The 23,850-nt window shown below is 39.1% G+C and overlaps 1 protein-coding gene across 6 annotated transcripts in view; it reads left to right on the top strand.

Moving 5' to 3' along the window:
- Positions 1 to 23,850, top strand: part of LOC149316991 (uncharacterized) — a 124,064-nt gene that overhangs the window by 91,657 nt on the left and 8,557 nt on the right. For 5 of the 6 annotated variants that reach the window (XM_089516633.1, XM_089516634.1, XM_089516630.1 and 2 more), the window contains 12 exons: positions 728 to 797; positions 3,475 to 3,883; positions 6,187 to 6,458; positions 7,321 to 7,426; positions 9,990 to 10,083; positions 13,092 to 13,201; positions 14,023 to 14,164; positions 15,809 to 15,879; positions 17,841 to 17,969; positions 19,492 to 19,644; positions 20,857 to 20,935; positions 22,202 to 22,259. In XM_089516633.1, the coding sequence (XP_089372759.1) occupies positions 728 to 797; positions 3,475 to 3,883; positions 6,187 to 6,458; positions 7,321 to 7,426; positions 9,990 to 10,083; positions 13,092 to 13,201; positions 14,023 to 14,164; positions 15,809 to 15,879; positions 17,841 to 17,969; positions 19,492 to 19,644; positions 20,857 to 20,935; positions 22,202 to 22,249 (1,683 nt within the window). In that variant the 3' untranslated portion in view covers positions 22,250 to 22,259. The remainder of the gene's footprint in view (positions 1 to 727; positions 798 to 3,474; positions 3,884 to 6,186; positions 6,459 to 7,320; positions 7,427 to 9,989; positions 10,084 to 13,091; positions 13,202 to 14,022; positions 14,165 to 15,808; positions 15,880 to 17,840; positions 17,970 to 19,491; positions 19,645 to 20,856; positions 20,936 to 22,201; positions 22,260 to 23,850) is intronic. The other variant, XM_089516632.1, reaches the window with a different exon arrangement.

The raw sequence follows: 23,850 nt of genomic DNA on the forward strand, positions 1-23,850 counted from the left end.
AAGGGCCGAATGTACTTTGCTGACTTCAGTGAAACACTTCATAGTTTGCATAGAATTTAGCTCTTTGCTTGTAGTGGTTGGTCATCACAGAACAGATGGAGACAGGGGAGGGTGAAACTGTGACAAATCAGCTAATAAAATAATCAGGATTATGTGAACATTGTCAATTTAGTTTAATTTTTAAAAGTACATTAATTTCTAATTTACTTATTATTTTTGGTGCTACTGCAGCAAAAGCATCAGCTTTATGTAACTCATGGTTATCCATATCAGAAAGGAGGGGACAGATGTTTCATAGGCTGCTCCATAGTAGACATTCTGTTGCAAATATTGACCAAATCTTATCTTGAGGAGGCATATAAGGAGGAGTACAATAAATAATAAATATGGTCCTTGGGCACAGTTAGACCACAAATGCATGAGTTTGTGGGAGTCATCACATACCTTCCCATCAAATAAACAGATGCCATTATTCTTTTGGGACTGAAGATTCGTGGATGCCTGCCTTAAAGGAATACCTGTCAGTTCAGAGAAGTATGTTCCAGCTGCAAAATCACAGAATTCCATTCATGGTGATAAAATTCCAATATAACTTAAGATGTTGCCTGAGCCAAATTTTGATTAGAAGCTATAGAAAAATCTGTGTCTAGAGAAGGAAATACAAATGTTTACAATGGAAATAGGTTATGAAATCTTGAGTCTAAAATGTCTGTTTTTCTTCTCATAGGAAAAGTCGTATCTGACTGCAAAGGGAACAAAACCTACAATAAAAAAGAAGAAACCTCCTGATTCATCAGGTTAGTTTTCTTTGTCTTCAACTTCTTAACTAAAACCAGGGCCATTGTTAATGCGGTGTTGCTCCTAGAGACAGGAACTAGTGTGTATGTGTATGTGTATGTGGTGGTGATGGGGAATTTTAACCATGGGCATTTTGGGATGGAATTTCTCAACCTTGGCCTCTTGCCCATGGGGCCTGTGGCAAGTCTACACCTCTAAACCAGTTCATTTTGTTACAAGCTACTGTTTGTGCCAGCACCGTCTCTATTTATTCCTGTAATCAGATCAGCCACTTACCAGATTAGAAAATTCCACAATCAGTATTTAAATGTTTGAGACAGAATTATACAGATCATCCCCAGCAAATTATCTGTTTGTTCGCACACTGTGGATGAGGTTGTTTTGTTCACTACAAGGAAGGTCTTAGTATAACTTTATTATCAGTCTACAATGAAGCAAGGAAGTATACACAATACGTTTTAGGGACTGTTTTTTTTCTTCTTCTTAAATTTAATAATAACAATAATAAATTTTATTTATACACCACATTTCCAAAAGATCAAAGCAGTTTACACAAAATTAAAACCAGTTACAAACACATCATAAAAATAGATAAAAACCAGTAACACAATATACACTATACAAATCTAAAACAGTCATTCAATAGGGTGAGGCAGAGAGTCGATGGGATCAAAATACACAATTTCATTTTCCGGAGGGGAAGGCTTGACAGAAGAGGAAGGTTTTAAGCCTCTTTTTAAATGTTTCCAGGGGGGTGATAAGGCGGAGCTCCTCGGGAAGACCATTCCAGATTTGTGAGGCCGCTACTGAGAAGGCCATCTGGGATGTAGTAACATATTTAGAAGGTGGGATTTCCAGCAAGTTCTTCTCGGTTGTTCTGAGTGTGCGGGGTGGATTATATGGGGAGATGCGGTCCCTCAAGTAACTCGGGCCCAAGCCATGTAGGGCTTTATTTGTAGTATATACGAAATTTGTAGTATATACGAAAGGCACTGTGTCAGATTAATTCAAAAGTGTCTATATATGTATGTGTGTGTGTGTGTGTTCAATAATTTAGATGAGAATGAATGTAGACAAATAGTTTTTATTTATAATTTGAACAAAAATGTGAATGTATTCTGAGTGGTTGAATGAACAAATCATCCTTACGTTAATGAATTCAAAGTTGGACTGTCACGTGTTCTGTATTCAAGTACAAAATATTAAGTATGAATTGGCCACTGAGTAGTGCCAGCTTCTAGAACTTTTTTGAAGCAACATGCAACTATCTTCTGAGCAGTATTTTGATAAGAATGCTGAAGAACCTACTTTTGTGGTTAGACTGGGCCAAGATATTTTGCTACACACCTATGTCAAATTGCAGGTAAGTTATTTTGGCATAGCAAGCAGAGAATCCTTCAAGTGCTTTACACACCTCAAGCAATAAACATGCAAAAATATCAAATTTAACAACTCTTTGCTGCCTTTTTATGGCAGCTGGGGGGCTGCTTCATTCTTTCTAATAGCAGGCCAGCCCTCGTGTAGACTGTCCATATAAGCAATAGTATGGGGATATAACTATACATTGCAGGGGACAAAAACTCACTGTTGAACCCACACCCTTCTTTCATCTCTCTTCAGTAACATTTGGGCTTTCCAGTCCTATATTCACTTGGGAGTGAGCCCCACTAAACCAACAGGTCTAACTAGATTAGGGGTGGACAAAGTACAGCCGACTGGCTACATACAGCCCACAGGGTGGTTGTGTAGCCCCAAGAGCCCTACAGGGATCAAGTTATAAAAAAGAATTTTCTGTCGAAAAACCGCTAAATACCCTTTAGGGGGCATGGGGGCATTTTGGGGCACTTTTAGGTGCAGGAGAAGCCCCCTTTAGTCTAAACTGGAAAGTGAACACATGTCACTTTCTGTTGCTTTACAAATGGCCTCTACTAGGCCTAAGATGGGTCCAAGAAGGGTACAAAACATGGCAAAATGTCCCTCATGCTCTTTGAGGCTCTTTTGGGTCCCCCTCCTGCCTCTGCCTGAGCTGAAGGGACCCCCTGAGACCACCTAAACAAATTATGCAGCCACCACTAATAATTTGACCCCCCCTTTCACCTAGCAAATCAGTAGCAAGTTGCTTTGGGCTTAATTTCCATCTCTGAGGCTGCATAGACTCCCCCCCCCCCCCCCGCCCAACACTGGTCAGATAACAAACGGAGCAAAATGACACAGTGTGAGTGATAGAAGTATTGTAGTTTTAAAGGAAAAAGGCTTTATTCTAATTAAGAAATCTCCCTTGCAAAAGGGTGTCTTTTTACATACACCTTCTCTTCACTCACACATAAGAGTTACAAAGTACAGACTAGATTAGATCATGTTAGCCAAGTAAAACAAATAATAATAAAAAGTCCTTGATGCAACTAGCTAATAGATTCATTTATTCTACTCATATATGAGATATGTAGTGCTTGATGTTCAGGTTGGTAGCTAGCAGTCTGGACTTTTATGTCCAGTTTCAACCAGCTTCCCCAGATGCAACAGGAGCCTTTGCCTCTAAACTCAGGTAATGGATATAGTTTTTCTGGAAAGTCCCTGGTTTTCCAGAGGGAAAAGCAGGTAGCTGTTCTATAAGTAACTGAAATGATGCTGGCTATGTGAGTCCTTCTTTCACTAGTATTTTTTCTTTGGTTCCAGAAGAATCTGATGACACAGGAAAAGTCCATCAGCTCAACAAAGAGAACACTGAGAAGGCCAGTCCATTTTTTGTTCAAAAAGTTTCCTCCAAATCTCTTAGTCACGAGTTAAACGGAAAGGCAGAGGAAAGCCACTGGACAAGCCCTCTTCAGAAGACCACAGAAAAAAGCCAGGCAGAAGCAAATGCCAAAGAAACAAGTAATAAACAAAGTGCCCAGAATACAAAGGGTGACACTTTGGGACTTGGTAAGGAGGAGTCTGAAGAAAGTTCAGAGGGACTGGAAAAGGATGGTCAAAGAACAGATGCCAACAGGGATGACAAAAGGGAAGAACTGGAAACTATATCCCAAAGTGATGCCCCATCAGAAGATGTTGAGAGTCCATCAAAGAGCCAGGATCACGATGTGGAGTATGTTTTAGATAACGTATTGTATTTCTTCTTGTTTGTTCCTAGAGTGTTATGAACTGATAGTTAAATACATTAGTAGCAGGGCCTGATGAAGCTAATGCAAAGCCTATTCCAAAACTTTTCCCCCTACTGGGCTAAATAAAAAGATTTTTTAATGTTTTTCAAATATTGTTCACATTTCACAACTAGGGTGCCATCACAGAAAAGGCCCTCTCCTGTTCTTCCCACAATGTAGTTCTGCTACTGGTGGGACACAAAGTTGAGCCTCTCCTATAGACCTAAGTTCCAGGCACTGAGATGTGGAAAATCCTGAGGTAGCTGATCACTTTTTTCAACTGGGGTTGCGGTGTCTTTTCCTATGAAGGATGTAGTATTTATATCGTTTTTTGTGGGGGTTTTTGGGCTATGTGGCCATGTTCTAGAAGATTTTCTACCTAGGAAGAAAATCATCTAGAACATGGCCACATAGCCCGAAAAACAGGAAGAAAATCTTCTAGAACATGGCCACGTAGCCCGAAAAAACCCACAAAAAACTATGGAAGCCAGCCATGAAAGCCTTCGACTTTACATTAGTATTTATATCCCTAGTCCATACATCATACACAGCTTTTTAACTGCCTTTAAAAACGAAGTTCTCCCGTGCTTAATATAACTAAAATAAATGAACAATGACAAAATTCTAAGTTTGACAATAATCTTTGTTGACTAATTCTTGTTTTTTTACTGTTAGTATAAAGTATAATATTCTACCATAAAATATCTATATATTAAATGTGTGTCTCTGTATGTGTTTGTGTAACTTCAAGTCATCTGTTGACGTATGATGACTTATGATGAATTTCATAGGGTTTTCTTAGCCAAAGAATATTCAGAGGTGGCTTTACTAGTTCCTTCTGCTAAATATAGCCTACAGCACCTGGTATTCATTGGTGCTCTCCCCTCCAGTTACTAACCAGAGCTGACCCTGCTTAGCTTCCAACATCAGAGAGGATCTTATGCCTCTAGTGGTATTTAGGCCATAAAATGGTCCTGGGAAGACAAATGATAGATTAATTGACAGGGAAACCTGCCAATTGCTCCCAATTGTGCGGCAGTCCCAGGACTCTTCAAATGCAAAACGTCATGGCTGCTGCAGTTGTGAGATTAGCAGTTATGTGGTATCACAGTCTCCTCCTCTCCCCTTGTCCTCCCTCCCCCCTCACTATTCCAAAGCAGCCTGTTTTGCTTTTTTGTTTCTTATTTTTCTTATCTGTTAACTTAGACGCGGTACAGACCGCCCGAAAATGGCAGTCTGCAGGCACCCATTTTAACTCCGGAGGGATGCCGCAGCTGTTAGACCATGCAACATCCCTCCGGAGTTAAAAGAGGCAGAAAGTGTGGCCTAGCTGCTGCTGCGGCACTTTTCACCACTTTTTCGGCACAGCACATGTAAGAGCTGTACCTAAGAAGCAGCATGATGCTGCCTACCATCTGGCAGTTGGGTGTCATGGAAGTGGCATGGGGGTGGTGGCAGGGTGGCTGGTGTGCAGATGTCACACCCCAACTCTACCCCAAAGTCGGCTCTTTATGCTTGTCTGCTCAGGCCCTTCATTCGCATTACCAGAACTGCAGAATTGTGGTTAAAAAATAAAATGAAATGAAAAGCATGTTGGGTATGGCATAGGGCAGGGAGGTGGAGGGTTAGGGGGAATGTGGAACAGAATACAATGGTGGTGGCAGCCTCAGTCGTGCGATTGTGAAGATGTGCAGTAATGGCTGCTCTTGAAACTGGTAAGTTTGCATTTTTATTTATTTGCATGATTGTGACGAGAACAGGGTTCATGTGATAAGGACCATCATTCCATTCTACCCTGCCTGCTTCCAAAAGAGGGCTGTGGAAACTAGAATGCATTCCACAGTGCATTGTAGGCTTGTGTAAAGAGGACAACAGTACATATAACTAGTGAAAATGGAAAGCACTGGTGAAGACACCATATGCTTGTTGCATCTCATGCCTCCAGTTAATTTCAAAATGGTTCTGGTTCTACAGAAAAGAATGTCACAATACCTTCTGCCAGAAGATAAGTCGAGTGGTCCCCAAACTGTGCTCTTTAAGGCTATTGGACTTCAGCTCCCAGAATCCCAGACTATTGGCCAACATGGCTGAGGCTTCTGGGAGCTGAAGTCCAAAGGGCAGTTTGGGGACCACTGGCTAAAATGTAATGAACTCCTCTGCATTGCTTGATGTGAACCTTTCTTTTCTCTTCTACACCACCTTTCCTCCTGAAATATGGCACTAAAATAATGTACTTTTTGTCCTGTAGGCATAAACACCCTGGAAAGGCCTCATTCCCTCTGAAGGATGAAGATACCACCAGCAGTAAGCGTCTTGTGCTTGACAAAAAAATTGCTAAAGATGTCAACAAAAAGAGCAGGGTAGATGTGGGAAAAATCAATGATGGACTCAAATCAAAAGAACCAACTAAGTCAAGTAAGGTAGAACCCAGTGTGTCAGATAAAAAAGGGGGATCTAATTCTGAAGCCAAGAAGAAGAAAGAACACCAGGAAACATCAATAGAAAACATTTGTGTAATAGGTAAAAAACATGGCTTTAAAAATACATTAACCCCATCCCCTCAGCAAAATGAATGTATTTTTAAAACAAGCCTGCATGTTCTTACAAGGTGCATCTATGGTAAAGCATGGTAAAGAAGACTTGTCGTTTCTTGTTGTGTTTTACAATTATTTGTGTGTTGTGGTTGGGTGGGTCACATAACTTGCTTGTAGATGGTCTCATTGAGCTATATCCTGGATTCCTAATAAAACAGCTAACAAGTGCCTCTTGGAGCAATGTGCACCAGTAGTACTATGTGATGAAATGCTTTTATGTGTTTGCATCCATTCAAATCACAATTAGTACAAAATATTATTAAAACAGGTCCAGGATTTGCCTCTATAGTGTTCAGGTGTCTACCATCTTTTCAAGTGCAGTCATTACTGAAATATATGAGCTGGCAAGGTGTAATGGTTAGAGGATTGGAATAGGACCAGTATTTCCTTGTCAGCCATGAAAACCCACTGGGTGACCTTGGGCAAATCACACTTTCTCAGCCTCAGAAGATGGCAATGGCAAACCACCTCCAAATAAATCTTGCCAAGTAAACCTGTAAAAAGTTTGTCTTAGATTCACCAAAAGTCCAAAATGACTTGAAGGCACACAACAACAGCCAAATGTAGGGAAGCCATGGATCAAATCCTGATAAGCATTTCTGGAGTGAACCTAGGTTAACAGTGGTCATAATAACACACTCCCATAATAACACGCTTGTTCCGAATCAGGAAACTAATACTTTTAAAAACAATCCTGTGTGCTGCTTTCTGGGATGGAAGATTATGCATAATGTGAATTTCTTAGTGCCATATGTGGCAGTAACTACCGCTTGTCTTATTATTTTCAGATGACAGCCCACCGCCTCCGGCTCCTTTTGATCATCGGATCGTCTCGGCAAAAAGAATGGGGATCAATAGCTTTTATCATGTCCACAAGGGTGAAGTTTTGGGAGGGTAAGTGCAACAAAAGTCATAGTTAGCAAATGAGGAATTTTCTCAAATAAACGGTGGAAGGCAGGGAAATTAAAATAACCAAATATTTCATATTAGGCGTTTGAACAAATAGGATAGAGGAATAAAGAAATCGACCTAAAGCTTTGAATGTCATCATCTGCACTTTGAATTCAGGCCAGAAGCATATTGTGAGCCTATATATCACCTTTCTTGCAATCTTAGGTCTAAACTGCACTGCTGAAATAATGCAGTTTGACATTGCTTTAACAGCCATGGCTCAGTGCCATGGAATTCTGGGATTTTTTTTGTTTTGTTTTGTGAGGTATTTAGTCTTCTCTGTCAGCTAGCTCTAGGGCCCCAACAAACTACAAATCCCAGTACTGAGTAGCATTGACCCATGGGAGTTAAAGTGGTGTCAAACTGCATTATTTTTGCAGCACAGATTTGGCCTTCACGAGGACAATAGTACCCTTTAAGATACACCAGCATTCTTAATTCATTCTTGTTTCTATTAAGTAATTTTGAAGTAACTACCCTCTTTTTCCTTTAAATTCACATCATCATGTCTCTCTTTTGTATCTACCTTCTTATTCTGGGCAGCATTGTAGTTTTGAATATGGCTGTTAGAGCTTTCTCTAGAGAACTTAGACTATAGAACTAAAACAAATGATCAGCAAGACACTTGATAATGCAATAAACAGATGTTAGATTTTTGATGCTGGATATTATCCTCTTTTAATCTTGATTGTATTAGGGCTGTGTACAAGACTCCTAAGGCAAACTAGAGCTCAATTCAGGTCAAATCAATCCTGACCAAAGGACACCCTGAGTTGAAACTAAGGCGCGTTACAGACCGTCGAAAAGCGGCAGTCTGCCAGCGCTGCCGGTTGTGACGTCCGGGAATTGCAGCGGCCAAACCGTGCAGTTCCTGGACGCGGCAAAAAGAAGCCCGAAAATGGCGCTTCTTTTTGCACCCCGGAAGTGGCGCCACGAGGCACTAGTCACACACACGCAAATAATTTCAAGTGTTTTTCCCATGCTGATTGAGATGATGAAGGGGTCTGCATGGTTTAAATAGTTTTTCACATGTCTGGACTACTTTGTGAAAATTCACTTGTTGAAAAATTTGTGGGGGGGGGGGTTCATGAAGATCAGCATTTTTGTACAAAAAAATAGGGACATTCGTGCTAATCAGACTGCTTTCTTCACAGAAATATTTTCAGTGTTAAAAATGCATCTCCCCCACCAATGAAAAAAATCACAATTTTAGTTGGCCATTTTTCTGATTGCGTTTGGCAATCTATTTAAAACATCCATTTGTATCAAGGATGAAAAATATATAAGCACTATTTACATCCTTGACTGCAATAGTGTTAAAGACAGAGCTGGGAAAAATTGAGCTTTTCTGTTCAAAGCACAGTTTCTTTCTTCTGACTACAACTTCCATGTATTGTTAAAACAGTGCTTGAAAAATTGTTAAAATGTGGAAAATTTAATATATATTCAAAGTATTTTCCTGTCTGTTAGATTTAATATTTCTTCTTTGAATAAAAAGCTGTGAGCAAGTGTGGTTGACAGTGGTGCTTTACAGACCGCCCAAAAGGGCAGTTTGCTGGCACCCGTGTTTGCTGCGCGAAGGAGCCGCAGCGGACAAACCACGTGGCTCCTCCACGCAGCAAAAAGAAGCCACAAAAAGTGGCTTCTTCTTGCGGTGTGGTTATGACGCCATAAGGCCCCAATGGCGCACTTGCGGCATCATAACCGTGCCGCGACGTGTGGACGCTAAGCGTCTGCCACGTCAAAATGGCGGCACCCATGTGTATAGGGCGCCGCCATTTTGTACGTCCTAGGTACATACTAGGGTTAGGGCATCCGGAACGTACGTACTATTGGTGCGTCTGGAACGCACCAATATTTCATGCTTAATGACATCATCAGGGCCTACAAATCTCAGATACTCTGGGATGCTTCTGATTTGGCAATGATAGGAGAGTGGATCAGGTATGTCATAGTACAGTCATCCCTCTGTATCCACAGATTCTTTATCCAACATCGACAGCTTGAATACACGCACGCACGCACGCACGCACGCACACACAAACACACACACACACAAACCTTGATTTTGCTATTTTATATAAGGGACACTGTTTTACTATGCCATTGTATTTAATGGGACTTGAATATCCACTGGTTTTAGTATCCATGTGGGGTCCTGGAAGCAAACCCCAGTGGATATCAATTGACCACTGTAGTGTCTGCTATACACTCAGCTTAAGCTTTGTTTCTGCCCACTCCCAGAAAAATTCATGGGAGGGGGAGGCACCTCTGCTTCTTAGTATTGTCTGACTCCAGAAGCTTAGAACAATTAAATCAAGTTAAATAAAAATATAAAACAGAGAATGTTTTCCTGTCCTATCGGGGAGCTATAACCTGCTGCAGAGGACATCATTTTATAGAAGAGAATAGGCAAAGGACATAAGAAACCTTATCAAAACAAAAGAAAATTGAAAAGTTAAATGAGTCCTGGGTTCAACAACATTTCCCTCTTTTCTTTCTCCAGGGGGCGATTTGGCCAAGTGCATAAATGTGAAGAAAAATCAACAGGACTTACATTAGCTGCCAAAATTATAAAAGCCAGAGGTGTAAAGGAAAAGGTAAGGGCGGCTGGAGTGTGAAGAAGAGCTTGCAGTGAATCCCTGCATGTGAAGTTTCATTATCCAGAGATTTTGTCTACCTGTGTAAGCAGTTTCAGATGGCAGGAAAGTAACTATAGTGTTATTATGCACTTATAAAAAAACAGTGCATAGGTTGTTATTACAAAAGGATTAGTGGGAGATGTACCACCTTCCATATACCTTGGTTAACTATGATTTTTTTCATATCGGTGCACACAACTGTGAGAGCAGTTATTTCTATTCCATTTGTACCTGTCTGAATGTCAGGGCAACACTCTTAACAAAGCACTCTTACTAATTCTAATGTCTTTCTCTTAATTATTTTTTGTGGAAAGCCTCAAACATCCTTAGTCAATTATAATTTATTTTTCTCATCTTTTATTTATTTATTTTGTCTAAAAGTCTTGTGTCTTTGACTTGATTCTAACATTTTGTTAAGGAAGCTGCCTTGTTCTGGCTGAGTCCACTTGTCCCACCTAGCCCTGGAGAGGGTGGGTGGGAATCATATGAATCCATGAGCCACATGTTACATCTTAAAGCCATCTATGTGGCCACTGGGCCCCTCCTGGACCCCTCAGGCTCTGCTCCAATATTAATAAATTAATACAGAACTGAGCCCAAAATGGACAATCACATCAGTGGAAGCCACCAGGAACCACAATGCTGATCTAAAACAAAGCGTTATCCACTTCTGCTTCCCCTGGAAAGGTGGGATGTGACCTACAAGAGTCTAGGGATGGTAAAAGGGCAGCATAAAGCTCCCAGATCCTTCAGGGCCATTCTGATCTAGCCTAGTTCTAAGCACAACTCTGTACATTTCTATTAAGAAGTAAACTCCATTTAATTCAGTACAGTTCACTGCTAAGCAATCCTAAATAGAGGGCTGCAGCCATTGTCTAATCTAGCGAACAACTCTTCTCCAAGCTCTCAAGCAGAGGTTTTCTTCCTCTCATAGATGAAACCTCTGTGACAGCTTTTCTGGAGATTTGAGGTTAGGAGTCCCCAGGATGCTGATGGCATGCAACTCTATCTCTCTTTTCCATCTCACCCTAGGGAAGCTGTCTCAGTACTGAACCAGTGTCTGTTGTCCATAATTGACTTGTTGAGGGCAAACAAACTGAAGCTTGTTAAGACAGAGGTGCTCCTGGTTAGTCATAAGTCAGATCGGAGAATAGCAATTCAACTATGCTGGACAGGGTTAAATCCTCCCTGAAATCTCAGATTTGTAGCCTGGGATTTGTAGTTTCTTGGACTCATCCCAGAATCTGGAGGCCCAAGTTTTGATAGTGGTGGGGAGTGATTTTGCAAATATAAAAATTGTACACCAGCTGTACCCATTCCTAGAATTGTCATATCTGGCTGCAGTAACACATATCTTGGTGGTACCCTGTTTGGATTACTGCAACACACTCTATGTAGGGATGCCTTTGGAAACTGTTTGGAGTCTTCAGCAGGTCCAAAATGTTGCAGCTGGACTGTTGACCAGGTCAAATTATGAGGTGCATGTAATTCCCTTCTTGAAACAGCTTCACTGGCTACCAGTCCATTTCTGGGCACAATTCAAAGTGCTGGTGATCACCGATAACTGCTTGGATCCAGACTATCTGAAAGGTCTTATGTGCCTGATTGAGATCAGATCTTCAGAGGAGTGCTTTTTTCTGTCCCACTACCTTCCCAGGCTTGTCTTGTAAGGACATGGGAGCTTTCTCAGTGGCTGATCCTAGGCTGTGGAACACCTTTAGTTAGTCCTCTCTTTTCTCCAGCAGGCAAAGACTTCCTATTTAAACATGCCTTCAGCCTTAGTTAATTACAGTGGGCCCTTGTTATCCATTGGGGTTTGGTTCCAGGACCCCTTCTGTGGATAACAAAATTCAATGGATGCTCGAGTCCCATTAAATACAATGGCATAGGAAAATATTGTCCCTTTATAAAATGGAAAATCAAGGTTTACTATTTGGGATTTATACTTTTTGGGAATATTTTCAAGCCATGGATACTTGAATCCATGGATAAAAAAATCCATGGATGAGGAGGGCCAACTGTATAATATAAGGACATGCAATAGGTGAGCTGTTCTTAATATGTAATATGTATTTTATGCTTCTATTCTTTTAAAAATAGTGCCTTAAAAGTTGTGTTTTAATGGGGTAGATTGTGTAATGCTTTTAAAAAACTTATGTTTTAGCTGTTTTATTTTAACTTCTATTATAAACCACTTTGAGTCCCATTTTGGGAGAATGACAGGATATAAATCAATTAAGCAAACTGAAGTCCAGACAAACTACATTTTTTCTTTAAAACAGGTATGTCAGAAGCTCAGCCAAGGACCTTCTGCATACATACCATTAAACATAGTCTGCCTCGCTGTTGCCAGCAGACAAAAATTAGTAATAATTTATCTGGTCATTCTTGAATATCAGGATTTTTCCACTTCCCACAATACAAAAAGCTATGTCAGCAAAAAAAAAAAAAAAAAAAAAAGTTTGTCAGCAAAAAGCTATGGCTCCCACAGAATGTGAGCCATCCCTCTTTACTCTTGAAAAAGACACCAAGCCCAAGTGTCTTGGAAGGATAAGAGCATATTAACCAAAGCATGAAGAAGCAACACTGGTGCTGATTAGTAATTCTGGGCTAAAGCAGACTGGTGGCTTGGAGTGGTCTGTGGCTGCTCCAGCCCTGATCAGCCCTCAGTCAGCCAGGGACCATGGTGACAGAATGGACCACTCTGAAAGCAGCTTGCCACCGCAGTCTGAAATGAGCCTCTAGCAAGCTTTTCACTGCTCATTTTTGCAGTGGCCTATGGACACCTTTGGCAGCCTCAGATTGGCTTCCAGCCATGTCCAGGGCATGCATTATCTGCATGCCATGACTCTGAAGTGGCTGGAAGCCACACCTTTTGGCCAGTCTGTTTCTGGCCTGAGTAATTATGTTTGGGTGTATTTGTCTCCACAGCTGACACACTTGCTTGTTTGTTGTATTCTTCACAGGATGAAGTAAAGAATGAGATCAACGTAATGAATCAATTGAATCATGTAAACCTCATTCAGCTATATGATGCTTTTGAATCAAAAAATGACATCATCCTTGTCATGGAATAGTATGTATCTATCTAAATGTTACTTCAGCTTCCTTTTCTTATCTGTTTCTCTAACATTGATTTTATGAGCTCCTCCTTCCCTATTGTGATTCCATGTGTCCTTCCAGTACAGAAAATAAACATTTCTAAAATGCATTTTCCATAATTTGCAGGTCCACTTGTGCAGTTTACCCCATTGACTGAAATGTGTTTCTGTGCTTTTTAAAATTGTACACATTTCAATTGCTCACATTTTACAATATTTGTTTTGTGCACCTTCTTTCTTGGAAATGCCTTATAAACATCAGAAATGTGTAAATGCTGGAGGCAGAGTGCATACTTTTTTACAAGTCCCAGAAAGTGCAAAAAGTTAGTTTAACTGCCAGGTCAAGCAAAATTTCTTTTTATTTCTACACCACCTCTGCTTTCAGAAGCTATGTCAAGACTCCCTACACATGTACAGATGTTTTCAAGTATAGCTATGTGCGCAAGATGCTGATTTGTCCATAATCCCCCTTTGCATAGAGAAGTTCTGTCTCCATGTATCTTCACTTCTCTGGGGTCCATTGTCATATGCTGAACTGGCATATCAGCAGTAAGAGTGGAGCTGACGCCACCATTTCAATAAATGTTGGAAAGAGATTGTATTTACTATCTTATCATAACCAGCTAAGCTGTATGCTCCAACAAACATAAGATTCTTCTCATTTTCTAAACAAACTCTTTATTCACCTTTCACAGCCTCACAATTGTTCAGTGCAAAAACATATAGTGTGCATGCATTCTTAACTGTGAAAATCTGCAGCAAAATAATTGTGAATTACATCTGTCTTTTTTCTCAGTGTGGAGGGAGGGGAGTTGTTCGACCGAATTATCGATGAGAACTACAACTTGTCAGAGATGGATACTATTTTGTTCACAAAGCAAATCTGTGAAGGGATTCAATATATGCATCAGATGTACATACTTCATTTAGACCTAAAGGTACTTTGTATTGCTTTGTTGTTGTTTTTGTGTGCCTTCAGGTTGTCCCTTCTGACTTGTGACAACCCTAAGGTGAACCTATCATGGGTCTGCCTGCCTTGCTTTTTCTTTTTAAATTTTCTTTACAGACTTGTTTCAAAGGTACATGTGTTCAACATATTTGTACATAATATCTGGATGAGAAAAATACACCAAAATAAATATTAAAATTAAAGAAGTAATGAGCTTTCTAGTGAAGCGATTGCCATTATAATTTTAATGTTTTGATTGAGGAAAGAAGTATTGTGTATGAGAAAGATTGAGTGTGGTCTTGGTTAGATTTTTGAACAGTAATAATTCATGGAATGTGTCCACCATTAACAATATTATTTAAAAGGAATTTTATTTGGGCAATTTAGTTTTTAGCAACCATTTATAGCCAGTGACTTCCCAGGTTTAAATCTTTTAGTTCTGTTCATAATCTCCTCTGTCACTTTAGGGTAATAGAGGAGGTTACAGTCTTACAGACTTTAAAAAGGAGGATATATCTGTGTTATCTGCTAGTTCAGTTTGATATAGTTTAACATCAAATGATCCATATGCTTTGCGAGTACTGGTTGGGTCAGTATATATTCTGCGCTGATCATACTGATTTATTGTGATAATATTGGAGTTTTTCTTATGGTTTGCTCAGCATGATTTATTCAGAGGGAGTTTGCTATTGCTTTCCTCTGAGTTGGAGAGAGTGTAACTTTTCAAAAGTTAACCAATGTCTTTCCAGGTCTGGTCTACCAGAGTCCTAATCCAGCCTCAACCCACTACACCCTTGATCTCTTCATTTTTGTATTACCATCCATATGAGAAATGCAACAACTTTATGTATCTCCAAAACTACACTAATGCGTCAGTCATAGGTTGGCGGTTGGTGAAAGTGCTAAGTCAGGGGTGGGAATTGTGCTTCACCTATTCATCATCATTGGCTATGTTTGGTAGGACTTCTGAGACTTGCAGTCCAACAACATCATGGAGGTTGACATCTTTCCCACTCTGGATTTAAATAAATTACTTCAGATGAGACCATAATATTTGAAAGTTTGACTCCATTATTAGTCCACACACCAGAAACCATTAGAATCACCTTTTGACAATATAGATGCATTTAACCTATAGGTCTCCCCACTTAGTTACTATCTGACAACAGAGTGCTGCTGATTGGTGTGACATTCAAATATCTGATACTAGATTGAGAAGAACCGTGACCTATGGTGACTAAAGCTGAAAGATAAATTTCAAAGAACAGAGAAAAAGCCTTTTCTTAAATCTCTCCATGTCAGCTCCTAATGGGCAGCAAATCACAACACTGACTTCCTGAAGTCCAGTCAGAGTATTTGCATTCCCTTTCTGAAAGCCCACTAATGAGTTCTTTATCTTGAGTTGCTGCACTATGTCAAACAGAAATGGCACAGTGAGGGAAAAGCTGTGCTGGCAGAGTGTTCCCAGCCATGAACGCCACATGATTATAGCCTGAGATAGCCACAAAGCTGAACGTGCTTCAAGACACTGGAATCAAGAGGCATATTTTTATGCTCTGCTGGGTTTTTAATGCTAATTCTGTTGCAGTTCATTCACTTTCTCATAAACATGTACTCTTCTTTCTTCTGACAGCCTGAGAATATCCTGTGTGTGAACAGACAAGCAAATCAAATAAAGATTATAGACTTTGGGCTGGCAAGGAGGTAGGTTGTTTTAATCAAGCACCTTTGATTTTCTAAATCCAAAGTCCACCTTAATCTGATGCAATACTGGGTGAAATGGCTGAATAACAAGAGCAGTGGGGAAGGTTCAGTAGGTACTTTGAGATGTGGTTGCACATTCAGTTTAGATCCTCTCAGTGCTGGACTCAGGAGGAGAGGAAGAAAAAGGGCTTTACATCCCAAATGAAACTCCCTCCCCACTTTTCCTTCAGTCCCCAAATGTCGAACTTTGCAAAGAGTGGGGCACTGAAAAGTTTTCACACCTAGAACTTTTATATTTTCTGTGTTCGCATTCCCTTGGTAACCTTCACCTGCTCCTTTTCTTTGGCTGCCTGGACTCTATTTCCAAAAGCTCAATGGCAATTTTAAGTCACTGAAGTGTTAGAAATGTGGGGGCTGAAAGAAAATGTCCTTTGGGAAGACAGAAGCATTAATTCCCCCCTTCCCCCATAGCCACACTCCTGGCTGGACCGAGACATTCTGCTGCCTCAGGTGCAGCAAGAAATGGCACCCTTCCTGCAAATAATTCAAACCAGAAATGTTATTTTGGCACAAGGGACAGAAACTCCCTCAACACCTTTCTCCATCCTAATAAAAATAAAATTACAACTAAGTAAGTAACTAATAATTTGCCACCCTTTCTTGACACTCAAAACCTGCAGTTTAAGGCTCTTTCCCTTGAATGGTACGGATGTCTCTGGAAGTATGTCTGTTGGCCAAAGGCTTTGGACTTGCAGGCTTCACAGAAGGTAGAAAGCACTTAATATGCCTCAACACACCAGAAGAATGATCTAGTAGTGAATTCTGCCTCTTTCCAAAGATTTCAATGGAGGATGTGAGTAGATTGTTAGAAATCAGTGAAACCAAAGCAATCCTTTCAAATATGTGCTGATCCTCATAACATTTGATGGGCTGATTTTATTAGGATTATTTCCAGAGTTCAGCCATGTTGTTTGGGGAATTCTGGGAGTTGTAACCCAAAGAGGTAACTTCTTCAAGTTTTGGTTATTCTGCATTCTACTTTATGAATTCAGATCCTTAACCTTACAGCAGTCTTAATTGACAGAGAAATTATAACTTTAAAACCCAGGTAAATTCAAAATGTTTCAAAGCAAGTTAAACAGATTGTTCCACAAAAGAATCTTCCCTTTCACTATTAAAATTACTTTTTCAAAAATTGCTCTTAAATTTTTCTCCCTATCAAGAGATCTGCCAAGAGAAAACTAGAGCATATATTTATCCCTTTTCCTCTTTTGGCAAAGGTGCACCTCAAGTGGTGAAAAAATCTGTCATGATACATGACTTTGCTCCACATATTTATCTTGCATTTAGATGGTATTACTCTCATGGCATACACATTACTTAAGCTGATAAGGGCTGGGTTTTTAATGTTGTGTTATATAAATTTTAAATTTTATTGATTTGTATTTTTAACATGTTATATTTTAATGTATAACTGTTTTAACTCTTTAAATTGTTTTAATTGATTTTTTAATTTTATATTTATATATTTTAATATTGTTGTACTATTTTTAAATTGTATTGTTTTATACTTGTTGTTTGTCGCCTTGTGTCTCTATATTGGGAGAAAGGCAGGATATAAGAAAGTTACTACTACTACTACTACTACTACTAATACCCCTTAACATGTAGCCTGAGCCTAAGATTATGAAGTGTTGCCCTGTCTTCAATGAAGATGGCTTAAAGGAAGCACACATTGGTAGATACATATTGATGACAACAATAAATGGCAGCTCCATAATATACAGGAAAATGTACTTATTATCCTCTCCAACATCATCTTAACAGATATCCATCACCCTGACTCTTACAGTTACATACCTGAAATATGGTAGTGCTAAACCATTCAAGGTATTAGTATGTGCTGCAGAATTTATTTTTTGCTGCCATGGTTTTTCATGTATGTTATTTTTGTTGTTCAGATATAAACCAAGGGAGAAGCTGAAAGTCAACTTTGGCACTCCAGAATTCCTTGCTCCTGAAGTTGTGAACTATGACTTTGTCTCTTTTCCTACAGACATGTGGAGTGTAGGCATCATTGCCTACATGTTGTAAGTAGGGCTAATAGTATTTCTTTTATGATTGATTCTAGGAGTTCTCAAGTTCTTTTTAGAAAAGTACTTTTATTTGGACAATGCAAAGGTCACAAAAATAAATATGCAATCTATCTTTTTTTTTAAAAAATCCTTAAAAATAAATATAAATAAATAAATAGGACAGAATATACCAACAATATATAAACAAACTATGGCCCGTTCCGCACGGGTGTAAAGTACATCCCCAGGACGTACTAGTGTTAGGAAAGGGCGTCCTTTAGGGACGCCCCAACCCTAGTACGTCCTGGAGACATACAAAATGGCGGCGCCCATTCTAAATGGGCACCACCATTTTGACGTCGCGGACGCCTAGCGTCCTCATGTCGTGTGGCGCGAATGATGTTGCGAGTGTGTCATTAGAGCCTTGCAGCATCATTAGCGCGCTGCAAGAAGAAGTGCCATTTTGGGGCTCCTTTTTTGCGGCACTGAGGAGCCATGCGGTTTGGCCGCTGGGGCTCCTCGGCACCGCAAATGACGGCATCGGCAGACCACCCGAAACGGGTGGTCTGTAACGTGACTATATTTCAGATTTCAGAAAACATGTACATTCATCTGCAATAAACAAAAATCTGTTTTAGTTAAAATATCCACATACATTTCCAATACATACATCATTAATTAGTCCACATTTTCACTGAAACATTCATCATGAGCATTCATCTTTTCTATATATACAAGCATCTTTATACACATAAATCAATTTCCCTCTATCTTTCATTCTTCACTTTTTCTTTCCCATTTCTTTCTGGAGATTGAGTTGCTTATATATGCCATGTTTTCCTACCATTTGGATTTTCTTTTAATATCTTCAAACAAGTAATAATAATTTTTTTCTAAAATAAAAAAAAATCCTTTCACTACCTGATTTATTGTATTTCTTTATTGATTCTATTATATTCTATTTTATTCTTTTTCTTACTATTTTCCCTTTAAGCACTAAACAAAAATCTAAACAGGAGTTATTTGTGGTACAATATGTATAACCCATACACATGTGCAAGAAACAGGCAAATTGTGCATCATTCAGGCTAATGAGATTAGAATCCAATACCAATAGTAACACTCAGTTATCTTCAAATACATCCTGAGATGTAAATGTGAAAAAGTTACTGACCTCATATAAATTCAATACCACTTCTAGCATATATAGCTATATGTTATATGTAATTTATATTGCTATTTATTATGAAAACATTGTTACATTTTCTTAGCCTAATAGATTCTGTGATTCTATCAAAGTTGCAATTTGTATATTCATCAGACCCCAGAACAAGCCATAGGGTTTTCTTCATCTAGCTATCTATGCATGATTTTCCCCTCTGATTTTAAAATACAGCTGTTAGACAGATCTATATCCATCCTTAGATTACTGCTAGTGTTGAAACCCACATTTTTCTTGGAATTCTGAATGAGTTTTGTTTATTGCAATATCAGTTACATATATTGAACATAGCTTTTATCTAATTTTGCCCCATAGGCTTAGTGGATTATCTCCTTTTCTGGGCGATGATGACAATGAAACTTTGAACAACATCCTTGCTTGCAGATGGGACTTTGATGATGAAGAATTTGCAAAAGTGTCTGAGGAAGCCAAGGACTTCATCTCTAAGCTTCTCATCAAGGAAAAGGGGTAATGAGATGCTAGTCTTTATTATTATTTTTATTGTGCGTGTATGTTTAGTGTACATTCCAATTAAAGTTTGTTATCCAACATTAACAATGACACTTCCTTTTTACATGCATGTATCAGGTGATAGAGGGTTATATATACAGCTTGCATTTGATAAGATCCATAGAACCACATGGAGACATGCATCAAATCAGGCAAACACACAGGGCTATGATGTGCCCACACTTAAGACTATTTAGGTTTTGTATAATTCATTCCAGGAGAATTAGCCCCATGCTGATATGCTGTTGTCTATTAATGTGTGGGTGTTACATACTGTAACTCAATAATATATCCCCCCACAATATTGTAACATATGTACAATATTTACTCATAAAACCATCTCATCCAATCTCTGTACTTTGGGAAACCTGGAGACAGAGTGGTGATGCTGGAACAGGACAGCATTTCCAGAAGACTGTCAGGCTTTGACAAGTCTCCAACAGCACTGACAAAAAGAACAAAACTTCCTCATAAAAGTCTCTTATTTCAATTGAAACAACTTTTCAATGTGGAGATGTATTCCTCTGATACCTCAGAGGCAACTAATAAACTGGATAGCTAGTAAGCAGGCCTGTGTGACCTCACACACCCCTTTCAAAGTTTATGATCAGTGCCAGAGTTTTGTCTCTCTGCATTCCATTTCACACATAACTCTGTTTAAATCATTCGTGGTGTGAATACTGTATTCCATCAATGCATCTGAAGAAGTGGATTGATTCATTCCAATACTCTGGAATAAATCAGTTTTAAAGTGCCACAATTCTCTTTCCTGCATTCTCGGCTTCTTTTTTGATTGAAAGTTCATGACTGTTCTTTGAAATATCTAAAGGAGGGGAATTCAACAGTGCAAGTGGCATATTCAGGGGCTTGAGAACAAAATTTGGTGGGAGACTGGGTTAGGCAAAATTCCTTAAAAAAAAAAAAAAAAGTGGCCAGGTTTTGCATGTATTTTTTAAAAATGTAATATATACATAACGGGGAGCTTAACATGCCTTTGTAATCCACCAAGATCAACAATGGGATTCTTTATTGGGCTAGAATCCCAAGCTGTTGCTTTCCACTACTACCCTCCATTCTCACTGATCCCTTGTGCATTTAAAAAACATTAATTCTTCCAATGCTCAGTTCGTTGTAAATGTGTCATGTTCTAAATATCTGTTTTCTTTTTAGTTGGAGGATAAGTGCAACTGCAGCATTAAAGCATCCTTGGCTATCTGACCAAAAACTTCATAGTAGACTTCTTACTCAGGTCTGTAGATCTAAATAGATTTGATCTTTTTACTCCTCTTTTTCCTAAATCATCCAGGAATGTACTCCCTCCCCATTTTCTTCCCACTGAGGAAAGCCTTCAAAAACTGTAGTTTTCAAATATTATTTGTAGGTCAAAACTTATTATGAACAAAATGAGAATTTTTCATAGAAAATATTTTCTACATATAAAAATTTTGTTTATTTTTTATTTTTTAAATTTTATTTTATTAAAATACATATAGATCAACACAAACATAAACATCACTAACAACATCCCAAACAACGAAAACTCTAACTATTAGGACATAACATAAAACCACCTGATTTCTTGGGATCCTTAACATTTGTTTGTTTGTTAGTATTTTCTGTATATACTCTTAACTATAACTTTATCCCGTATGCAATATCTTCATAAACATTTTGTTTTAGAAAATGCTGTTTCCTGTACATAAAATGCAAATTGTGTGCAGAATACATCCAGATGGCAAAGGTCCTCATAAAATTTTAATTTTTAATTTTAAAAAATTCCAATTTCTTAAAATAATTCTTTTCATCTCTAAATTTACTACTGCTCAGTTCTTGCAGCTGTATCCTCATGTCTGTTCTACCATAGTTGCCCCCACCCCACATTCACAGGGGTTAACAGCAACACTCCCTGCAAAAGTGGAAAAACTGTGAATATAAATAAATATTAATAAAATATAAATAAATAGTAATAATATCACTAAAATATTAATATTAGTCATTTTAAATTAGTAATAAATATTCAAATAATAATATTGTTGTTATTATTATTTAATAAATATTAATTAAAAAACTTCTGGTGGAGTTTGTATTTCTACATTGTGAACAATATACCTCTTTCACAGTAGTATCTTATATTATAGAGATTTTCTATATGAATGCTTTATTATATGCCACTCCCCCTTTCTTTGAGGGGGGGGGGTGAGAAAAGAATTGCACAAATTATGCATTCAGATGATCTTGCATCCTTGTGGTCCCTATAACACTGTCTGATGGAGAAAAGGAAATACACCTGTTTCTTTGATGCATGAAGATAACTTATTTTTGTAGTAAATGCCTGAACCAAGCTTATATCTCCATTATGTGAATGGAATCTTATGTGCTTTTCCCCAAATAAGTAAAAATACCCAGCTGTACAGAGTGATGATGGTGTATAAGTGCTATTTTGAATGTACAGCAACATTGGAATTCCAGCCAATCCAGTTCTTATGATATTGGCTTCTCTTTCTTCCTCTTGCAGAAAAAAGGTAAAGGTTCCTCTACATCTCAGGCACCCAAGGCTCCATAACTCTGAGAAGGTTGGTATCCTGCTCTACCACAGATATGAAAAAATCTTGATTACTAGTGCAGATATTGTGGCTACTAGGATGATGCCACTTAAAACTGTTCCGAATTCGGTTCATTTTGAATAAACATTTATTGACACTCTCAATTTTCTACACAGAATCAGTGGCGGGATACATACCGCCATTTAGTACGTATAGGATACGTACTAGGGTTAGGAAGGGGCGGTGCTTCCGCACCCCCCTAACCCTAGTACGTATCCTATACGTACAAGATGGCGGCGCCCCTTCCACATGGGCGCCGCCATCTTTACGTATCGGATGCTGAGCGTCCGTACGTGTCGCAGCCTTTATGACGTAGTGAGTGCGCCCCTGGCGCCTCGCTACATCACAAACGCGACTGAAAAAGAAGCTCCATTTTGGAGCTTCTTTTTCAGTCCGCGGGGGAGCCGCGCCGTCTGAAGGCTCCGGCTCCCCCACGGATCTACCGGCGGCGGCGGCAGACCGCCGCAAAGCGGCGGTTTGTACCCCGCCATAGAATCATAGAGTTTTGAGTCTGAACTATTTTTAAATCCTGTTTTTAAATTCTGTTGTACTCACACATGCAAACATGTAAGTGCTGAATTATGGCTATCACCTCCTTTTTTCCTGAAAGTCTCCTCATCTGTAACTTGTTTAACAGGCAGGTAATTCTGTTAATGTTCAGGATAAAAGCAACTTAAGGTTTAAAGAAATAAAGTGCTGGGGGAAAAGAGCAACTGACAGAATTTCAGAGTTTAGACAATGTCTTCTAGAACATGGCCACATAGCCCGAAAAACCCACAAAAAACTTTAGACAATGTTCTTTAACTTATAGTTTAAAGAATTAAGGGAAGGAACTATTCTGGACGTGTCCAGTTTGCATTTGAACCTCATATGTCATAGCACAGTTACAGCTGCAGGAATAAAGCTGAGTGTATTATTACTACCCAGATGTTAATTATGCATAGTTGAAACACTTTGTTGGAAAAGATGAAAGGAAAAAATAATTTCAAGCAGAAATGATAGAATGAGCATCTCCAGCTATGAGCTGCCCCTGACTATTAAAAATTCTTTTTGAAAAGAAGAAAAGGATGCAGCAATGTCTAGAATCAACCCCTGTAGGCTCCAGACCAGCCCAGGTGTTGATATCACTGTTTGGCATTGTTCCTATCACTGTTGAGTGGTAATGGGTGAGTTGGTAGAAGCTGTGAGGATTGAGATCCAGCCCTAACTGCATCACTGCGTCTCGGTATCCTGTGCTAAAAACAAAAATCATGGTTGTAATCCCATCTGATTCCACCTCAACATTAGGAGGAACTTCCTGACAGTAAGGGCTGTTCGACAGTGGAACACACTCCCTCGGACTGTAGTGGAGTCTCCCTCCTTGGAAGTCTTTAAACAGAGGCTGGATGGCCATCTGTTGGGTATGCTTTGATTGAGAGTTCCTGCATGGCAGACAGGGGTTGGACTGGATGGCCCTTGTGGTCTCTTCCAATTCTATGATTCTATGATTCTATGAAGAATTCAGAGCAATGCCATTTTCTGCTGGTTAGGGAGCAAATGTATCTTGGATCAACTAGCCAGG

The sequence above is a fragment of the Sceloporus occidentalis genome, unplaced genomic scaffold, assembly GCF_023333645.1.
Source record: "Sceloporus occidentalis isolate IW3139 unplaced genomic scaffold, rSceOcc1.0.p SCAF_3, whole genome shotgun sequence".
Classification (NCBI taxonomy): Eukaryota; Metazoa; Chordata; class Lepidosauria; order Squamata; family Phrynosomatidae; genus Sceloporus; species Sceloporus occidentalis.